The following is a 16,414-nucleotide window of genomic DNA, read 5'->3' on the forward strand; positions in this document are numbered from 1 at the left end:
CCTCTCTTGCTTGGATGCCGGCCGGCTAAAGAGTGTTCTTTTCCCCGCCATACGTCTATAGATAATCCCAGACATGTACATCTACTAGTTCGGAAACGCCGTGCTCTCGTGCTCCTCCAGTCTCCTGGCCTCGGCCACCTCGGCCAAGACGCGTCTCTGCTTGGCCTCGACGCGGTCAATGGCGTCCATGCCTAGCGGCAGCCGGAGCACCCTGCCGAGGAGCGGTCCCCCGGCTCCGGCTCCCGCCGACAGCCGCTCCTCCCCGGCGACGACCTCGTAGATGCGGTCGGCGGCCTTTTGCGGGTCGCCGCGCTGCGTACCCGTCAGCCGGTCAAACATGTCCATGGTCCGGCCGACCGCCGTCGTCGCCCCTGCCCCTGCGCCGGCGCCGCCCCGATACGCTTCGGGCAGCGGCGCGCGCGGCGTCTGCAGCGCGTGGAAGAAGTTGGTCCGGAACATGCCCGGCTCGACGAGCAGCACCGTCACGCCAAACTCGGCCACCTCGGCCGACAGCGCCTCGGACAGGCCCTCGAGCGCAAACTTGCTGGCCCCGTAGAGGCCCCGCGTCGCGCCCGCGTCCTGCCCCGCGCCGCTCGACATGTTGACGATGCAGCCGCGCCGCCGCGCGCGCATGCCTGGCAGGACGCCCTGCGTGGTGAAGAGCGGCCCGTAGACGTTGGTCCGGAACTGCAGCTCGGTCTCCTCCTCGCTGTGCGGGGGAAAACAGGAAGAGGTCAGTAGCTGCGGTGTGTGTGTGTGTGTGTAGACGCGGTGGTCGGCTGGGACGAAGAGAAGGGGAAAAATGGGCGTACCTAAACTGCTCAATGGCACCGAGGATCGAGTAGCCGGCGTTATTGACCAGTACGTCGATCTGACCGTAGATGTTCTCGGCGTCCTTTACTTTGGCGAGTATCTGAGCCTGCGAGTCCGTCATGTCCAGCTCGACGACGCGGCCGCCGGCAGAGGTGATTTGCCGCACGGCGTCGGTCGACTTGGCCGTGCTGCGGACGGTGCCAATGACGCGTTGTCCGGAGGCGAGCGCTCTGAGGGCAAGGAGAAGGCCGAAGCCGCTAGACACACCGGTGATGAACCAGACTTGCGATGCCATTTTGTTTTGTCCTTCTTGTTAAAGATACTCGAGGCGGAGGGCGGCACGTTGATATGATATAAGTCAGTGGCAAAAGAGAAGCAGTTCGGTGTTCAAAAATGATATTGATGAATCATGGAGGTTTACAGATCGGGATGGATGCTGGGGGTGTGGACATAACGGATATAAGAAGAGGCTATTTCCATGCCCAGAAACTGTTGATGTACTTTTTTTTTTTCACCCATGACTTTGTTGGTGGGCTTGTAGCCTGATTGCGAGATCTTTGATGAGCCATGTGGGCATCTATTGTAAACTATCAACGTGTCAGCTACTTTGTTATTCTTTGAACCAAGACCTCTATGCCACTTTTCCCGGACAACAATCGACCCCGGCCTCTGACACATGGGTAAAAGCTCATCTTTTTACACAATCAAGTCTCTTCTCTCCTTTCTGTACTGGTACGGCACGTTATTTTCCGGTCCCTGCAGACAGCAGATTTGAGGCAATTACACCACATCCTCAAAGAAGTCTCAGGTCTGTTATACAGCTGGCGATTGAAAAGTAGCCATACTTCAGTATACGTACCCAAGTCTGTTCTTTACTTCGCGGCCACTCTTCACTGGCAAGCCCCATTGTTTGGAGAGCTACTTTGAGAGAAACTGCATTAACTTCGCATTCGGTGGTGAGTTTGATCGAAATTGTAAACTCTCTCTCGGCCTGTTTGCTGTTTGCCGCTCGCCTTCGCGCTAGTGGCATGTGAAGAAGTGGCATGTGAAGAGAAAAGGGGGATGCAAACGCAAGAACTTGTAAACGCTGAAAGCATGATGTGGCACGCTTCCTAGGCACTCTTGGTTCCTCTTCTCTCAAGCCATCAGCTGCGTTCAGAAAAAGCTTCGATGTCTTTGGCTGCCGAGTTAAGCAATCAGCTTGTCAGGTATGTTTGCAGACTACTTTCCTGAGATTCGGGACTTCTCAATTGATTCTATGAGAGGAGCTGTCGAGGACCTCTATAATGGCGATGACAAAGGTGCGGCATCAGCTTCTGGCGGGGGGCCCTTCGACCTAGGGCGCAAACAGGCCGCTCCTCCCTCACGCCGAGTTGCGTGTTTCTGCGGACCACATCTGATTCAAGGTCTTCACAACCTTGATGAAAGCAAATTTGATGCATAACCCAGAAACGCAGCCGATACCGTGAGCCTCCTCAGCGCGATTATCCCCGGTATATCAAATGCGAAGACAGTCACCGCTGTCAGAAATCGCGCGCAACCCATCTCTTTCCATGTAGATATTGAATAAGTGATAACTATTGTCTGTAAAAAGTGCCCTATTTTTTACCGCTACTGGAAACGGCTCGTACTTTTGGCTTGCCCTTCTTACTATGTGTCTGGATTTTGGGTCGCTGCAGAACGGCGCTTCTAATCAAGGCGCTTTCCGCGCACTCAGATTGTGCTGGATCAATTTTGCGACCTGCATCAAATCACTAACCTCTCGTTGCCTGCTTCATTGCATCTTTCTAATTTCATTAACTTGTTTGCTTGTTTTTTTTTGTTCAAAGTGACCAGTGAATGATGTGCGGGTTGACCGAGTGAATCGCAAACGAAAGCGCTCCTCACGCCTCGTAGAGCGTCGGTTGCCTCGTACTTGTCTTCTCAAATACTACCTTTACAAAACCTCTCTTCTTTTCATTCAATCTGCTAGACACGGAAAAATGACTCTGCTAGTGGAATTTATAACAAACCTTCGCCAGTAAGCCGCACGCTCAACGCGAATGACTAGCTGAAGACGCTGACCTTGTAGAAACCTTGCCGATGGTGTCTTCGTCGACTTCCACCTTCTTTGTGAGGGCGCAATGATTGGAGTTCACAAGATCGTCCTCTGTTCGCACTCACCTGTCTTTCTAACTGCTCTCTCTCGGGCTCTAACAAAGTTGTGGCACCGTCAACTGACATTGCACTAGCTACTGACAAATATAAGGAGAATTACGCCGGTGTGTATGAAATCAAAGAAAGCCACTGTGCGTGCGTCTTGAGAATGGTTGAGTTCATGTACACAGGCTCGTACAAGGCTCCAGTCAAAGTTTCAAAGGTCGCTGGGGAAGAAAATTCCGATGTCATATTTCATGCGAGAATGGTTGCTCTGGCAGACAGATACTGGATCCAACCTCTTCATGACCTCGCTTTGAGTGCTTTCAGGATTTCTGTTGATTCAGAAGAGGACTCCAGCGCTCTGCTTCGATCTGTGCCCGGAGTATACGAGATTGATGCAGAAGGAAGTGTTGAACTCCGTCGCATCCTTGTCGAGAAGTGTGACTCCCATTTTGCGAACCAAACTGATAGCAAAAGCATAGAAGATCTTTTAGAAGAGGTTTCGAAGGCAAGTCCCCAGTTTGCCATAGATCTTCTGAAAGCCAAGTTTCGCGCCACTGGGTATTCTGAAAGGGGTTACTGCTATTTTTGCGGCTAACATTGAGATGATGGTCATCAAAGATGCTTTACAGCGGTTGCAGACGTCATAATTGATCTGAGATGCGCCTGCGGCTTTCTTTTAGGAACGCGCGTCGCAGGAGTTGATAAAAAACTTAGCCGAGAAACCGTTCGAGCTTTGCAGACAAGGCAATTGATCGTTCATTATACATTACCCAAAAAGAAGAAAAGAAAACCCCAATTCTCTGGCTTTCCCAATAACCCCAGAAGCTAGGTTACAGCATATCTGTATCGATTACGGGCCTGCTTTTTCCCCCAGTGCCCCTGAATACGATCCAGCAGAGTCTTGTTTGAAAAAACATCCCCTATGGCATCAAGTAAAGACACTCCTCCCATACCTGTTCCATTCGCCATCCCCATGCCTACTAAACCACTTTTGATAATGCTTGTCCCAGCCCCGTTGATCAGCGCAACCAGCGGTATCTTGGCACTCAGCACCCTTTTGCGAAGGAGGGCTCCCAAAAAGTCAATCTTCTCTCCGTACATTGTGAAGCTGGTGACCTGCAGCTTCAGCGTGACGTGTCCAGCTTGTAATTGCGATGCCTGGCCACGGATAATGCCGGCGAGGTTGCTGAGAATGGTTGGTATATCCACCAGGCCGTCAATGTACACATGGGTAGCCCCCGGTACCAGACTGACATTGTACGCCAAAGCCTCTCCGATTTTGATGTCATTGACAATCAGATCGACCGTCACGTTGCCAACCTGTACGCTTATAGAGCTTGGGTTGGAAAAACTGATGTTTGCCTGCACGTTCTTGTTGTCGACTGGTGGTAGAACGAGGTTGACTTCATTTAGTGTGATATCGCTAAGCCCACGAAGACCATTGATTTCGATTGGTCGCTCGAGGTTAAAGTTGTAGCGGAGCATTCCGAGGAAGACATCAAGGCCCCTTACGCGCACGTCGAAAGGGATCGTCTCACTATCGATGAAGCGGTCCGCCCAGCCAACGAGTGCGTCCGAGTCATTCACGTGCAACACTCCTTTCGTGATGTTGATCTGTGTAGCCGTGTCGATTGGGAACCCTTGAATGTCCGCGGTGAGCACAGTTGGTGGCTGATCTTGGGTGGTGTCGTGAAGCGTGAACTCGAGGTCACCGACCCTGGCCGCCATGGGTGACGCAACGGATGCATTGGCAGCAAAATCGATTTCTTTTGAATTTCGAATAAATACCGAGGCATGTTGCACTAGAATATTGCGAGAGTTGATGAAGCGGGCGATGATGAGTGGTATGAAAACCTTGAAGCTGCGTGGGGGAACCGTCAGTGGGAGGGCTACTTTCGCTTGGCGAGTTTGACCAACAAGAGGGGCAAAAGGATAGCCAGTCCCAGGACGACTCCGACGGCATAGTATTTCCAGTATTTTTTAAAGTGGCCTTTGTTCTTTTTTCCCCTGTCGTCTTTAGTCTCCTGTTTTGATTCCTTTTTGGATACTGGGCCAGCAGAAGGCGACTCATTGTCACTCGGGCTTTGGCTGTGGTTGCTCTGAGAATCAGAGTGCTCACTGCCACTGCCAGATTTGAGAGGTTTTTTGTCTGTGGATGGATCGGGTTTCGACATGGTGTGCGAGAAAAATCAGATATATCGTGGATACGGAGAGCTGAACATCCGCGAGCGCTGCGCAGATCATCCGACTTATACACCAATGTAATATCATGACTATGATGAAAAGAAACATGTGATCACGGCTATACAATCATGGTATTATACTCTATTCACAGCATCAAGAGACGGACACGGGGTATCGACGAGGTATGTGAGACCGATATAACCGGCCCCAGCACGGCGGAGCCTGTACCCAACACGTTATGTGCGGAGGCTGGTGCTGGACTCATTGCAGCAAACGCGTAACAATGAAGTGTGATAAGGCGGCTTGTCATCTAATCAGTGACTGACTAGGCTTGAGAGCCGGTGCCTTGGTCTGTCAGAGATGGAGCAATATTTCCGCAGGAGTGGGCAGTCAGTGAGGCCAGGGCGTTGGTGCCGGAACGGAGGCGGAATTGACCAACATGCAGGAACATAATAAAGGCGTTGATTTCCTTCTTTTTTCTCGGAAGCCGGTCGTTTGTGGCGCCTTGGTACTAGTCTACTTTTTGTTGGGGCGAGACGCTTTCCATGTTGAGGCTCTCACGACGATCGTTCAAGGAGCATACTCGATTGAAATTGCGCCAAGCCATTGCGCAAAGATGATGACGAGACATGAAAAGATTCAAGTCATTGGTCAAAGCACATTCGACGCAGAGAAATGTGAGAGATTAGTATTGCGAGATGTGGTGTTGACCATATCAAAGCCGGCACAAACCGTCTCAGGCTGGAGTATTTCGTTTTCATTAGGCGGATTTAAGGTTCACCATGGCTCCCGCTCATAGGATGATTACGGTATACTCCCGTGGCCGTCCAGATCTGGCCGCGATGCTAGGGCTGGTCGGTGCTGTCGACCTTGCCATATTCGTGCCTGGTTGCGGACTTTGAGTACGTACTGTATTGGATGACTGGGTCATCAACTTGGCGGGATCAACCAAGGGGACTGTCTCTCATCCTAGTTTAGTGGCTTGCGTGGGCATGGCTGGCTGGATGGTTGGCTGGATGGTTAGCTGGCGGGCTGTTGATGTCTTTGCCGAATATTTCTTGCTTAATAAGAAAACTACTCAGTATTAGCGTCGTCCAGTCGTCCAGGTTCAGACCGCCCCACCAAAACGCCGCCCAGCCAGCCAACCATACAGAGCCGTCTGTCTGCCTGGGTCGTCACTGTCCCGTCCGTGTCATGTCATGCGGCTCTTTCGCATGGCAGCGGGGAATAGCGTCGCCTGCTGTCTTCAGCTCGTGACGCCGCATCATGGTCGATTTGACTTTGCTCAACCCATCCCGCCTTCACATGTCACAAATCTCACTCCATTCCTACTCTCGCATCATCAACCCGATTTCTCCATAAACACGAATCGAATACACGCGTTGATGCACCGCACGAAACCCGCGGCTGAAGCTTCGCTAAGCTCCCTGCCCATCCAACCCCGCCAAACGGCCGCTCGCGCGGCAAGCAACTACTAGGTACCGATCGACAAGCATGTCGCTATTCAGCGCACAGCTGCATCCCGGGCGCGCTTTGGGCTTTCTAGGTTCGTGAGTCGGGTTTTCGGTAGTGTGCATCGTGTCGGGCTAACTTGCGCCAGTCCTCGGTGCCTCCCTCCACGATGTTCTCACACGGCTCAAAGCCGAACCACAGCGGTTCCCCAAGATCGATGTTGTGCACTCGACAGAAAAGCCCGTCAAGGACCCAATATGCATCTTGCTCCCGCAAAACGGCATGCGACTGCGCTTTGATGGCCCCGAGCAGCGACTGCGACTCATCGAGATTACCGACTTTACCAAGAACCACATCACGTTCAAGGACCGTGACCTGGTGCGACCTCCCAACAGTACCGCAGAGCCCAGTTCGCCTATTCCGGGCGAGTCCTCCTCAGGCCCGACATTTCGGCACATATACCAGCGACTACTAGGTCCGACCTATGCTGGCGAGTTCATTCCTTCGTCAAGCGGCGGCCAGGGTGTGGGCATCTACGTGCTGTCGTATCCGGGGGTGGCTTTCAATTTTCCGATGCCAGCTTCAGCGTACTCCCCTGACAAGGACGTCGTATCGTTGCTATCATCCTCATCCAGCCAGATCGCCACGTCCATGGCCGTCTTCAGCGGAGAATCGTGGGCCGACGCGAGACCCACGCTGTGGACAGAAGTATTGCCCAGCGTCAAATCGTCGACCGTCTTTCCCCGGACCAAAGATGTGTATCCAGACGAGGTATCCCTCGTTCGAATTCATGGAGGAGGCAAGCTGCAAATGCTTCGCAAGTGGACCAACAGCGGCTTCTGCATCCAGCTGGGTCAGACTACCCCCCAAGAACTGGTCATGGAGCTGGGGCCCCCAAACGCCATCTATCGCAAAAATGACGAGAAAATGGACGTTCATCATGGACGGGCAGCAGGCGCCTCGAGGGGTAGAAGTGATAGCGCCAACCTAGGTCGCGCAGACGAGACCATGACAGACACCGATCAGTCGTCGATGAACACGGGCTCGGACGACTCGGATAACGAGGAGTCGGTCGATGAAGACAGCGCAGGCAACCCCTCGGGGGAATGCTTTTACAACTACTTCCACATGGGCTTCGATGTGCTGCTCTCCAAGCCAACGGCGCCATCCAAGGCCCCGCCTGGGCAGCAAAACGGGACTCTGGATACCATGGCAGTCAAGATGCACCACCCTGACCGGCTGGTCGTGACCAAGGTTGTGCTACACGGAAACATTCCCGGCTCATACGAGTTCAACCGCCACAGGCGTTGTCGGTGGGAGATTGCCTACCCCGGGCGGGAGGACCAGGTGGTGACGTCGGAGCTGGAGTTTGAGCACGTCGAGGCGCTGATGAACCAGACGTGGGAGAGCGATCTGCCCAACGGCAAATCCCAGGCGCGACATCGGGGTATGGTCCTTAATCGGGGCTGGGGCAACAGTCCGGGCAGCAGCTGCGAGTTTCTGGGCGGGTGGGAGGAGAGTGGCGCGCGACGGGCGGAGGCAAACAGTGACTCGACGACGACGCTATACGGGTTCCCGGGGCTGGTGTTTGAAGTGTTGAAGAATGGATATATCAATACCGTGACAATTTTCTGAGACTGGAGTTATAGCTATAGGTTGGTTCAGGGTCGGGGAGCTGCAGACTTGAGTGGGGGTGCGTTGGCGGCGCGAGCATCCTACATTTGCTGTTTGGATTATCAGAATTTTTAATTTTTTTGGTTTGGCTTGGCGTTGAGGCTACAGATGAGTTTTTGTGTACTACATTTCCAGCACAGGCATGGGTAGAATATTGGTACACGTCGATTTTTTTCTTCTTCAAGATTGATCAGCGGAGATGATTGCCCTAGTATCGTACATATCGTATAAGCCGACAAGATAGGTATAGAGGCCGCACTCCTTATTACAACTGCCGGGCACATGCCGTCCAAGTAAAGTTTTCGCAATATACTGGTACGGAGTACTTGCGCAAGGCTATAAGTACTCAGTAAGTTGCTGCAGGCCGATGCGGTACACGGTACGCCTATAGGAGGGAGGCATGGAGGGTAACGCTAGGATTACCTGAATAGGCAGCTGGGAATGGCTGCCTCCGGCTTTAATTCCGACGGGGCCGTGGGTACTTGTGCCGGCCGTCGTCGGCGTGGCGCTGAGCTTGCATGACTAGGCCGCGCCCGTTGACTCTTCAGTTTCCCGCGGGCTCGGGGTTTTGCTACGTCGAGGGCAATCGATGGCATCACCGAGTTTTGATTGTAGTGAGAATGTCTCAGCCTATTTATTGCTAACACCGTCGTCTTGTCCCTTTCTCGATGCTGAGAACTCCGGCAACGGCGTGCAAAATGTGGCTGCCCGCGGCGGGCGCAGTAGCCTGTGGAAGTGGCGACGCCCCTTGATATAACTTTTCCTGACTCGGTCGATTAATAAAGCTTGTTCCTCCGTCATATGATAATACCAGGGTCGCATGAACCCCGTCCTTAAAAAATCACCGAGTTTGCTTGTTAGAGATAGATGGATTTTGGTATGGGAAGCAGAGATAACATAAAACGTCAATTACGAGAGAGCAGTGTGAGGGCATGCTCTTTACTGCTTTCTCCTAATTAATAGCCAGTGGCGTTACCGTTGTCCGCCACACTTTTGCCTCTCCCCAGACGCTGGTATCAACAGGCCAACACATAGTCAAAAGGCCAAGTCATCAACTACTTGCCCATCGAATACCTCCGTCTATACCGCTATTCATATACCCCGGATTCTGTATCAACATCATTGTACTGGTAAAACAGCGCCAAAAAAAGGCCGCGTTGGCTCTCAGGCTGCCAAGTGACATTGATTTAATCGCCCCCACGGTGCATCCACTCCGGCAATACGCTACCTTAGCCCAACTCGTCTTGCATCCCGGTGACTAATTCAATCTCTTTTTTTTTTTCCTCGTCCTCCTCGTCCTCCTCCTGCTTTCATGCTATCACAGATGTTTTGCTATTGTTCTTCTCTTTGAAATTGGCGAGAGAACTCTGCTCGCCTCCTGCACCTCTGTTCTAACGTGAGGAGTTGTTACGCCATGCAAGACGATTGACCAAGTTCAACAACTAGTTACCTGCGCCAGACGGAAACTCTTCCACATTGAGAAGCCGGGGTTTTCTTTTTTTTGTAAACGACTTCGGGCGCCGCCGCCGCCGCCGCCACAACCATGTTCCCCAAAACCAAGCATCGTTTCGACGGTGACGGTGCCACGACCAACACGGATCCAGACCAGGAAACCGACCACTACACGACGCCGCCTCAGACACCCACAGCACCCGCGTCGCCGACCCACGACGAAGAGACAAAGAAGCCGCACATCGTCGAGACATCCTCCCACGCTGCCGTCGCCGCAGCCGCCAGCGGCGGCGATGGCTCGTCATCGACGCCCTCGACGCCGCCCGACAGCGACGGCAAGGCACCCGAAGAAGCGGCGGCGGCAGCAGCAGCAACGGGGGCGGCGCCCCCCGAGGCCCAGCGCACCAAGCTCGAGACGACGCTCGTCATGGCGGCGCTCTGCATCGCCCTCTTCCTCGCCGCGCTCGACATGACCATTGTCACGACGGCGGTGCCGACCATCTCGGCGCACTTCCAGTCCACGTCGGGCTACGTCTGGATCGGCAGCGCCTACATGCTCGGCAGCGCCGCGCTCGTGCCCACCTGGGGCAAGCTCTCCGACATCTTTGGCCGCAAGCCGATCCTCATGACGGCCGTCGTCGTCTTCTGGGTCGGCTCGCTGCTCTGCGCCCTCAGCACCAGCATGGGCATGCTCATCGCCGCCCGCGCGCTCCAGGGCGTCGGCGGCGGCGGCACCATCGTCCTGCCCAACATCTGCGTCGCCGACCTCTTCTCCGCCCGCCGCCGCGGCGTCTACTTTGGCTTCCTCGGCATGATCTGGGCCGTCGCCTCCGCCATCGGGCCCATCATCGGCGGCGCCTTCACCCAGCGCGCCTCCTGGCGCTGGTGCTTCTGGGTCAACCTCCCCTGCGGCGGCCTCGCCTTCTTCATCCTCCTCTTCTTCCTCAAGCTGCACAACCCCCGCACCCCCGTCAAGGCCGGCCTGGCCGCCATCGACTGGGTCGGCAACGTCCTGGTCATTGGCGGCACCATCATGCTGCTCATGGGCCTGGAGTTTGGCGGCAGCCAGTATGCCTGGAACTCGGCCACTGTCATCTGCCTCATTGTCTTTGGTGCCGTCACCATTGCCATTTTCCTCGTCTACGAGTCTCGCGTCGCCAAGTTCCCCGTCATTCCTATGCGACTCTTTAACACGACGACTAGCATCGCCACATACGTCACCTCGTCGCTGCACGCCTTCACCTTCATCTCCGGAAGCTACTATTTGCCGCTGTATTTCCAGGCAGTCCTCGGCGCCAACTCGCTGCTCTCGGGCGTCTATCTGCTCCCCTTCGTCTCCGTCATGTCGCTCATGTCTGCCTTTGTTGGCTTCTTCATCAACAAGACTGGAAAATACAAGATCGTTATTACAAGCGGCCTGGCCTGCTCGACTCTCGGCTTCGGCCTCTTCACCTACCTCGGTGATCGCCCTCACTGGGAGCGCATCGTTATCTTCCAGATGATCGCCGGCTTGGGTATCGGTCCCAATTTCCAGGCTCCTCTCATCGCTCTGCAGGCCAATGTTGCACCTAGAGACATCGGTGCCGCCACGTCTAGTTTACAGTTTGTGCGCCAGCTTTGCACAGCTACGTCGGTCGCTGTAGGCGGTGTCGTCATCGCAAACAGAATGCAAGTCCAGCAGGGCCACCTGGCGAACGAGCTGGGCTCAGACGTGGCCCGCATGTTCGCGGGCACCGACGCGGCATCCAACGTGGACCGTATCAAGACGCTGCCTGTAGATGATCGCCAAATAGTTCGGACGGCCTACTGGAACTCTATCCAAATCATGTTCGCCGTTTTCACTTGCAGCTGTTTCCTCGGATTCCTTGCCAGTTTCCTGATCAAGCAGAACACTCTGTCGAAGCAGCATACCGAGCACAAGACCGGTCTACAAACACTCAAGGCTGAAGAGAGGGGAAAGAAGCAAAGCAACGACGAAGAGACTGGAAATTCTGCTGCCAACATGACGCAGACAACTGAAAAGTAAAATTTGTTTCCGATATTGCATTTGGGGTTTTCAACTACATATATCCGCACCTGGTGATTCAACTCGGTGCATTCGTACAAGCATGCTGCATTTGCACTGCATTATAGTATAGGAGCATTTGATTTAGGACTTTTGTATTAGCACCATAAGCAATTTTGAATACACGTATATAGATACTACTGGTCCACTTCTAGCGAGCTTCAAACGGCTCGAGGCTTGCGCAGGTTGATGTACGAATAATTGGTATCGAGGTTATGCGGCAAGAAGTCCAAGATTGGTCAGTAGGAGCGCATTAATAGCTTCACTATGGAACAAATAGAACACAACACTTGATTGCTTGCCATGCGGCACAACAATTGCTCCCTGACTTGACGTCACCCAAAAAAAGTTACTGGTATAGGGTAGGCTGCGGCCACGATGCTCGCGTGGGTCGCGTCGCGCGCTTTGGTGAAGAGACATCAAAGCTGGACATGACCTGTTTGTTGAGCACTAACCACTTCAGCCGTAAATAAAGAACAGTATTATGAACAGCTGTTTCCAGCTGATATCTGTAGCAAAACGGATCAGAATCAGTGCTTGTGAGAACGGTATTTTCTGCTGCTGTATCTAAATGGTTGCCCCGGAAACGGGCCTAGTCCTTGTTGATGCCCACCAAGTCGCTCGGCCCTAGCATTGGCTTGTTTGTGCAGAAACACAGAGACAGAGAGGGTGCAGCCAAGACCACAACACCCATGACCGGCTATCTACTGCAGAAAGCCCCTCCCCGCCAGTGCGCACACTGATCGACCTACACCTTATTCCGCCCTTTGCATGCCGGGGGTTATATCAATGCTCTATCTAACCTTGACATATTGACCATAATATTTTGAAACCGGAGCGCGAGCAAGAGCGTAGCAACACAAAACAACAAAAGCTTTCCGCCGTCACGAACCCTCACTCGTCATCCCGCCCTCCACCTCAGCGTCCCGGACGCGCCGCAATCCGGGACCAGACAAGATCAACACATCCAAGCTGGCTCATCTACGACAACGCTCCGACCGGGAGCCAAGCCGGTCAACCATGAGCTCGAGCGTGCGATCGGCTGTTTCGAGCCGCGCCAGCGTCCGCCAGACGGTGAGAACATCGACCGCGCGACACGGCGTGCGCGCCGGCGCAGCCTCGCCCGCCGACTCCCTCATCTCCAACATGGCCGCCGGCGCGAAGCGCAAGGAGCGCGACTACGAATTGGACACGGGGTCCCGCATGAGCACCTTTGGCGGCGAAGAGACCAACATTAACGTCGTGGTCCGCTGCCGCGGTCGCAGCGCGCGAGAGGTCAAAGAGAACAGCGCCGTTGTCGTCAAGGCCGACGGCGTCAAGGGGAACCAGGTCGACCTCTCCCTCGGCCTCAACGCCCTGAACAACAAGACATACTCGTATGACCGCGTGTTTTCGTCCGCGGCCGACCAAGCGATGGTCTTTGACGACACGGTTCGACCCATCCTCGATGAGATGCTTTCCGGCTATAACTGCACTATTTTCGCGTACGGTCAGACGGGCACAGGAAAGACTTATACCATGTCTGGCGACATGACCGAGACACTGGGCATGTTGTCAGACGAAGCCGGCATCATCCCGCGTGTGCTCCAGCAGCTGTTCAGGACGCTCGAGCTCGACGACACGGAGCACTGTGTCAAAGTATCATTCATCGAGCTCTACAACGAGGAGCTACGCGATTTGCTCTCTGTCGAGGAGAACGCCAAACTCAAAATCTACGACGACGCGTCCCGAAAAGGCCACGCCGGCACCATGGTGCAGGGCATGGAGGAGAAACACATCAAAGACTCTAGTGAAGGCATCAAGGTGCTACAGGATGGCAGCTTAAAACGCCAGGTCGCCGCGACTAAATGCAACGACCTCAGTTCTCGAAGTCACACCGTGTTCACCATCAGTGCATACGTGAAAAAGATCAACGAGAACGGCACCGAAGATCTCATTAGTGCCGGCAAGCTCAATCTCGTTGATCTTGCGGGCAGTGAAAATATTCAGCGCTCAGGTGCCGAGAACAAGCGTGCTGCTGAGGCTGGCCTCATCAACAAATCGCTGCTCACGCTTGGTCGTGTCATCAACGCCCTTGTCGACCGCAGCGCACACATTCCGTACCGAGAATCAAAGCTTACACGTCTCCTCCAAGACTCTCTTGGTGGCAGAACAAAGACTTGCATTATTGCTACAATCTCACCCTCAAAAAGCAACCTCGAAGAAACAATATCGACACTAGAGTACGCTTTCCGCGCAAAGAACATCCGCAACAAACCACAGCTCAATGCTATACCCAAAAAGACACTCCTGAAAGAATTCACTGCTGAAATCGAGAAACTCAAGAGCGAATTGATTTCTACCAGACAACGCAACGGTGTTCATCTGCCTCCCGACGTGTATGAGGAGATGACAGCGCAAAGCGAGTCACGAAGAATCGTGGCCGAGGAGCAAGGCGCCAAAATCGAAACACTCGAGACTAATCTACGTAACAAAACACAAGAATTGTATTCCTTGAACGCTTCGTTCATGGGACTGAAGAAGGATCACGACGGCACCCGAACCCAGCTCGATACTACAAAGTGCCTCCTCCATGAGGCAGAGATGGTGCTCAAAATGACCCATCAATCACTCGCCGAGGAGACGGAGCTACGTAAAGCTCACGAGGCCACAGAAGAAAAGTTGACCAAAATCGGCGGCGAACTTATCCACAAGCTCCAACGGACCGTTCATGACGTGAGCGGACTGCATGCGAAGAACAAGCGAAAGTCAGATCTGCAGTCCATTAATAGGGCTGCCTGGGGCACCTCCCAGATCCAAGTCTCTGACGTCACATTCATGGTTGAGCGTCGCGTTGCCGACTTCCAGGATGAGCAGCGCCAGCACATCTCCAGTATTTCGACACGCATGACCAATTTTGTCGAAGAAGAGCTCCAAAAACTCTCAACTACACAGGCTTTCCTAGATGAGCAGCTCAATGCCTTTGCCGACTCGAAAAGGATTATGCTTGAACAAAAACAAAAATCCAAGGACGAGATGGACGAGGTGCTTGAAGAAATCAATGTTATACGCGACAGCGTGAAACAGCGCGTGGGAGAGAGTCTGCAAGTCATCTCTGGTGCTGCGGAGAAGATTGCCGCTGATGTAGTCGCCGAGATGGGTAATCTGCATACACACCTGCACAACTCGTATTCTTCTCTTGGCAAGGATTTCAAGACCATCTTTGAAGATCTCGTCAAACACATCACAGCGCAACGCAGCGAATCGGACAACCTTCGACGCCAGATTCAAAATGCAACAAATGCGGCTGTTCTGCAGAGCTCCAGCACTTCGCTGCGTATCCAGGAGGTAATTGGGGAAGAGCGTCGGCAAGCCGCAGAGGATCGTCAGAAACTGCTTGCTCAGATCACAACGTTGATCAACACGCAGGCCGAAACCCAGGAATCGAGATTCGCCGACAAAGCCTCCCAGATCCAGAAATCGGTCACAGAATCTAGCAGCACACTGGAGCGTGCCGTCATTCAATATAACGAGGGTATGGACTCCTGGGATGAGAAAGAAGGCGAACTTCTGGAAGATGTCAGGAAATCTCGTGAACAGCTCAAGACGAAACTCAAGGATGACTGGAACATTGCTAGCGAGCAGAGCACTGCAATTCAAAATACGGCCCACTCGGTGCACGCCGAGACCGTGCGTGTTGTCGATGAGCAGGTCGAGGATCTGGGCTCCAAGATGCATGCTCTAGACGACTTTGTCACTCACGCTCGCACAGAGAATACGACACATCATGAGAGCCACGGACAGTTGGTCCAGTCCCTGTCCAACACCGTCGAGCAGTCTTTTGGCAATATCTCGTCGCACTTCAAGTCCACTTTTGACAGAGTCAAGAATGTCGGCGAGGAAATGGAGCTGGACACGAATGACATGCGCGAAGCTGTAGAGCCGCTCAATTCGCAGCTGTGCCAACCTTTAGCAAACCTGCGAGAGGGCATCTCCAGCACCACTCTTCAAGAATACCAGCCAACAGGTGACACGCCCCAAAAGGCTGTCTACCAATATCCAACCGTTTTGCCTCGAACCAATAATACTACCGATGCAACCTTTGACGAGGAGGACGAGCGTATGCCAGCATCACCATTGGTGTCAATGGATCGCTCGGTGGACCAGGACCAGACCATTGTCTTTGCGGATCTGTCGTCGCAGTCGCAACAGCCGGCCCCTATTTCAACCAAGGCAAGCTCCTCCTCGCCACGCCCGTCTTCTGCCAAGTCGGCAGCGACGGCTCCGGCCCTTAGCTCCAGCGATGACGGCGTTACTGACAAGACCCAGCTCGGTGCGAGCCTGCGCGAAGTCAATCCCAATGTGACATCAAACCTGACGGCTTCGACGCCCCTGGGCTTCGAGCCTCGCGCCAGCACCATATCCATGCCTGCTGAGGATGCGACAATACCGCTGCTCAAGCGCAGTACTAGAACTGTGCGCGGAGTGGCGGGCGTTAAGAGGCCTGGCGTGGCCGCAGAGGGGCGTGAAAACTTTCCCCCGTCGGCCTTGACCGCGGTCGGTTCCAAGAGAAAGAACCCACGACTCAAATAAACACGCTTTATAACTACAATAATTGGATACACTAATATTCCCATCATCTGGCAATGCTTT

General features: G+C 53.7%; 5 protein-coding genes across 5 annotated transcripts; 3 read left to right on the forward strand and 2 right to left on the reverse strand.

The window, feature by feature from the left end:
- Positions 1-84: 84 nt before the first annotated feature.
- Positions 85-1,108, reverse strand: V2A60_003337 (uncharacterized protein; the record flags this gene model as incomplete). Its single annotated transcript, XM_083254673.1, has 2 exons — positions 85-709; positions 813-1,108. 2 exons carry the CDS (start codon positions 1,106-1,108, stop codon positions 85-87), a joined length of 921 nt encoding a protein of 306 aa, XP_083110799.1.
- Positions 1,109-3,805: 2,697 nt separating this feature from the next.
- Positions 3,806-4,683, reverse strand: V2A60_003338 (uncharacterized protein; the record flags this gene model as incomplete). The annotated part of the gene is made up of 2 exons (XM_083254674.1): positions 3,806-3,834; positions 3,909-4,683. The coding sequence occupies 2 exons, from the start codon at positions 4,681-4,683 to the stop codon at positions 3,806-3,808; spliced, it is 804 nt and encodes a 267-aa protein (XP_083110800.1).
- A 1,950-nt stretch (positions 4,684-6,633) lies between these two features.
- V2A60_003339 (uncharacterized protein) lies at positions 6,634-8,226 on the forward strand (the record flags this gene model as incomplete). Its single annotated transcript, XM_083254675.1, has 2 exons — positions 6,634-6,685; positions 6,740-8,226. The coding sequence occupies 2 exons, from the start codon at positions 6,634-6,636 to the stop codon at positions 8,224-8,226; spliced, it is 1,539 nt and encodes a 512-aa protein (XP_083110801.1).
- A 1,582-nt stretch (positions 8,227-9,808) lies between these two features.
- On the forward strand, positions 9,809-11,743 carry V2A60_003340 (major facilitator superfamily-domain-containing protein; the record flags this gene model as incomplete). Its single annotated transcript, XM_083254676.1, has 1 exon — positions 9,809-11,743. The coding sequence occupies one exon, from the start codon at positions 9,809-9,811 to the stop codon at positions 11,741-11,743; it is 1,935 nt and encodes a 644-aa protein (XP_083110802.1).
- Positions 11,744-12,802: 1,059 nt separating this feature from the next.
- Positions 12,803-16,354, forward strand: V2A60_003341 (P-loop containing nucleoside triphosphate hydrolase protein; the record flags this gene model as incomplete). The annotated part of the gene is made up of 1 exon (XM_083254677.1): positions 12,803-16,354. One exon carries the CDS (start codon positions 12,803-12,805, stop codon positions 16,352-16,354), a length of 3,552 nt encoding a protein of 1,183 aa, XP_083110803.1.
- Positions 16,355-16,414: the final 60 nt, after the last annotated feature.

Source organism: Cordyceps javanica, chromosome 2 (assembly GCF_051103115.1).
Source record: "Cordyceps javanica chromosome 2, complete sequence".
NCBI lineage: Eukaryota > Fungi > Ascomycota > Sordariomycetes > Hypocreales > Cordycipitaceae > Cordyceps > Cordyceps javanica.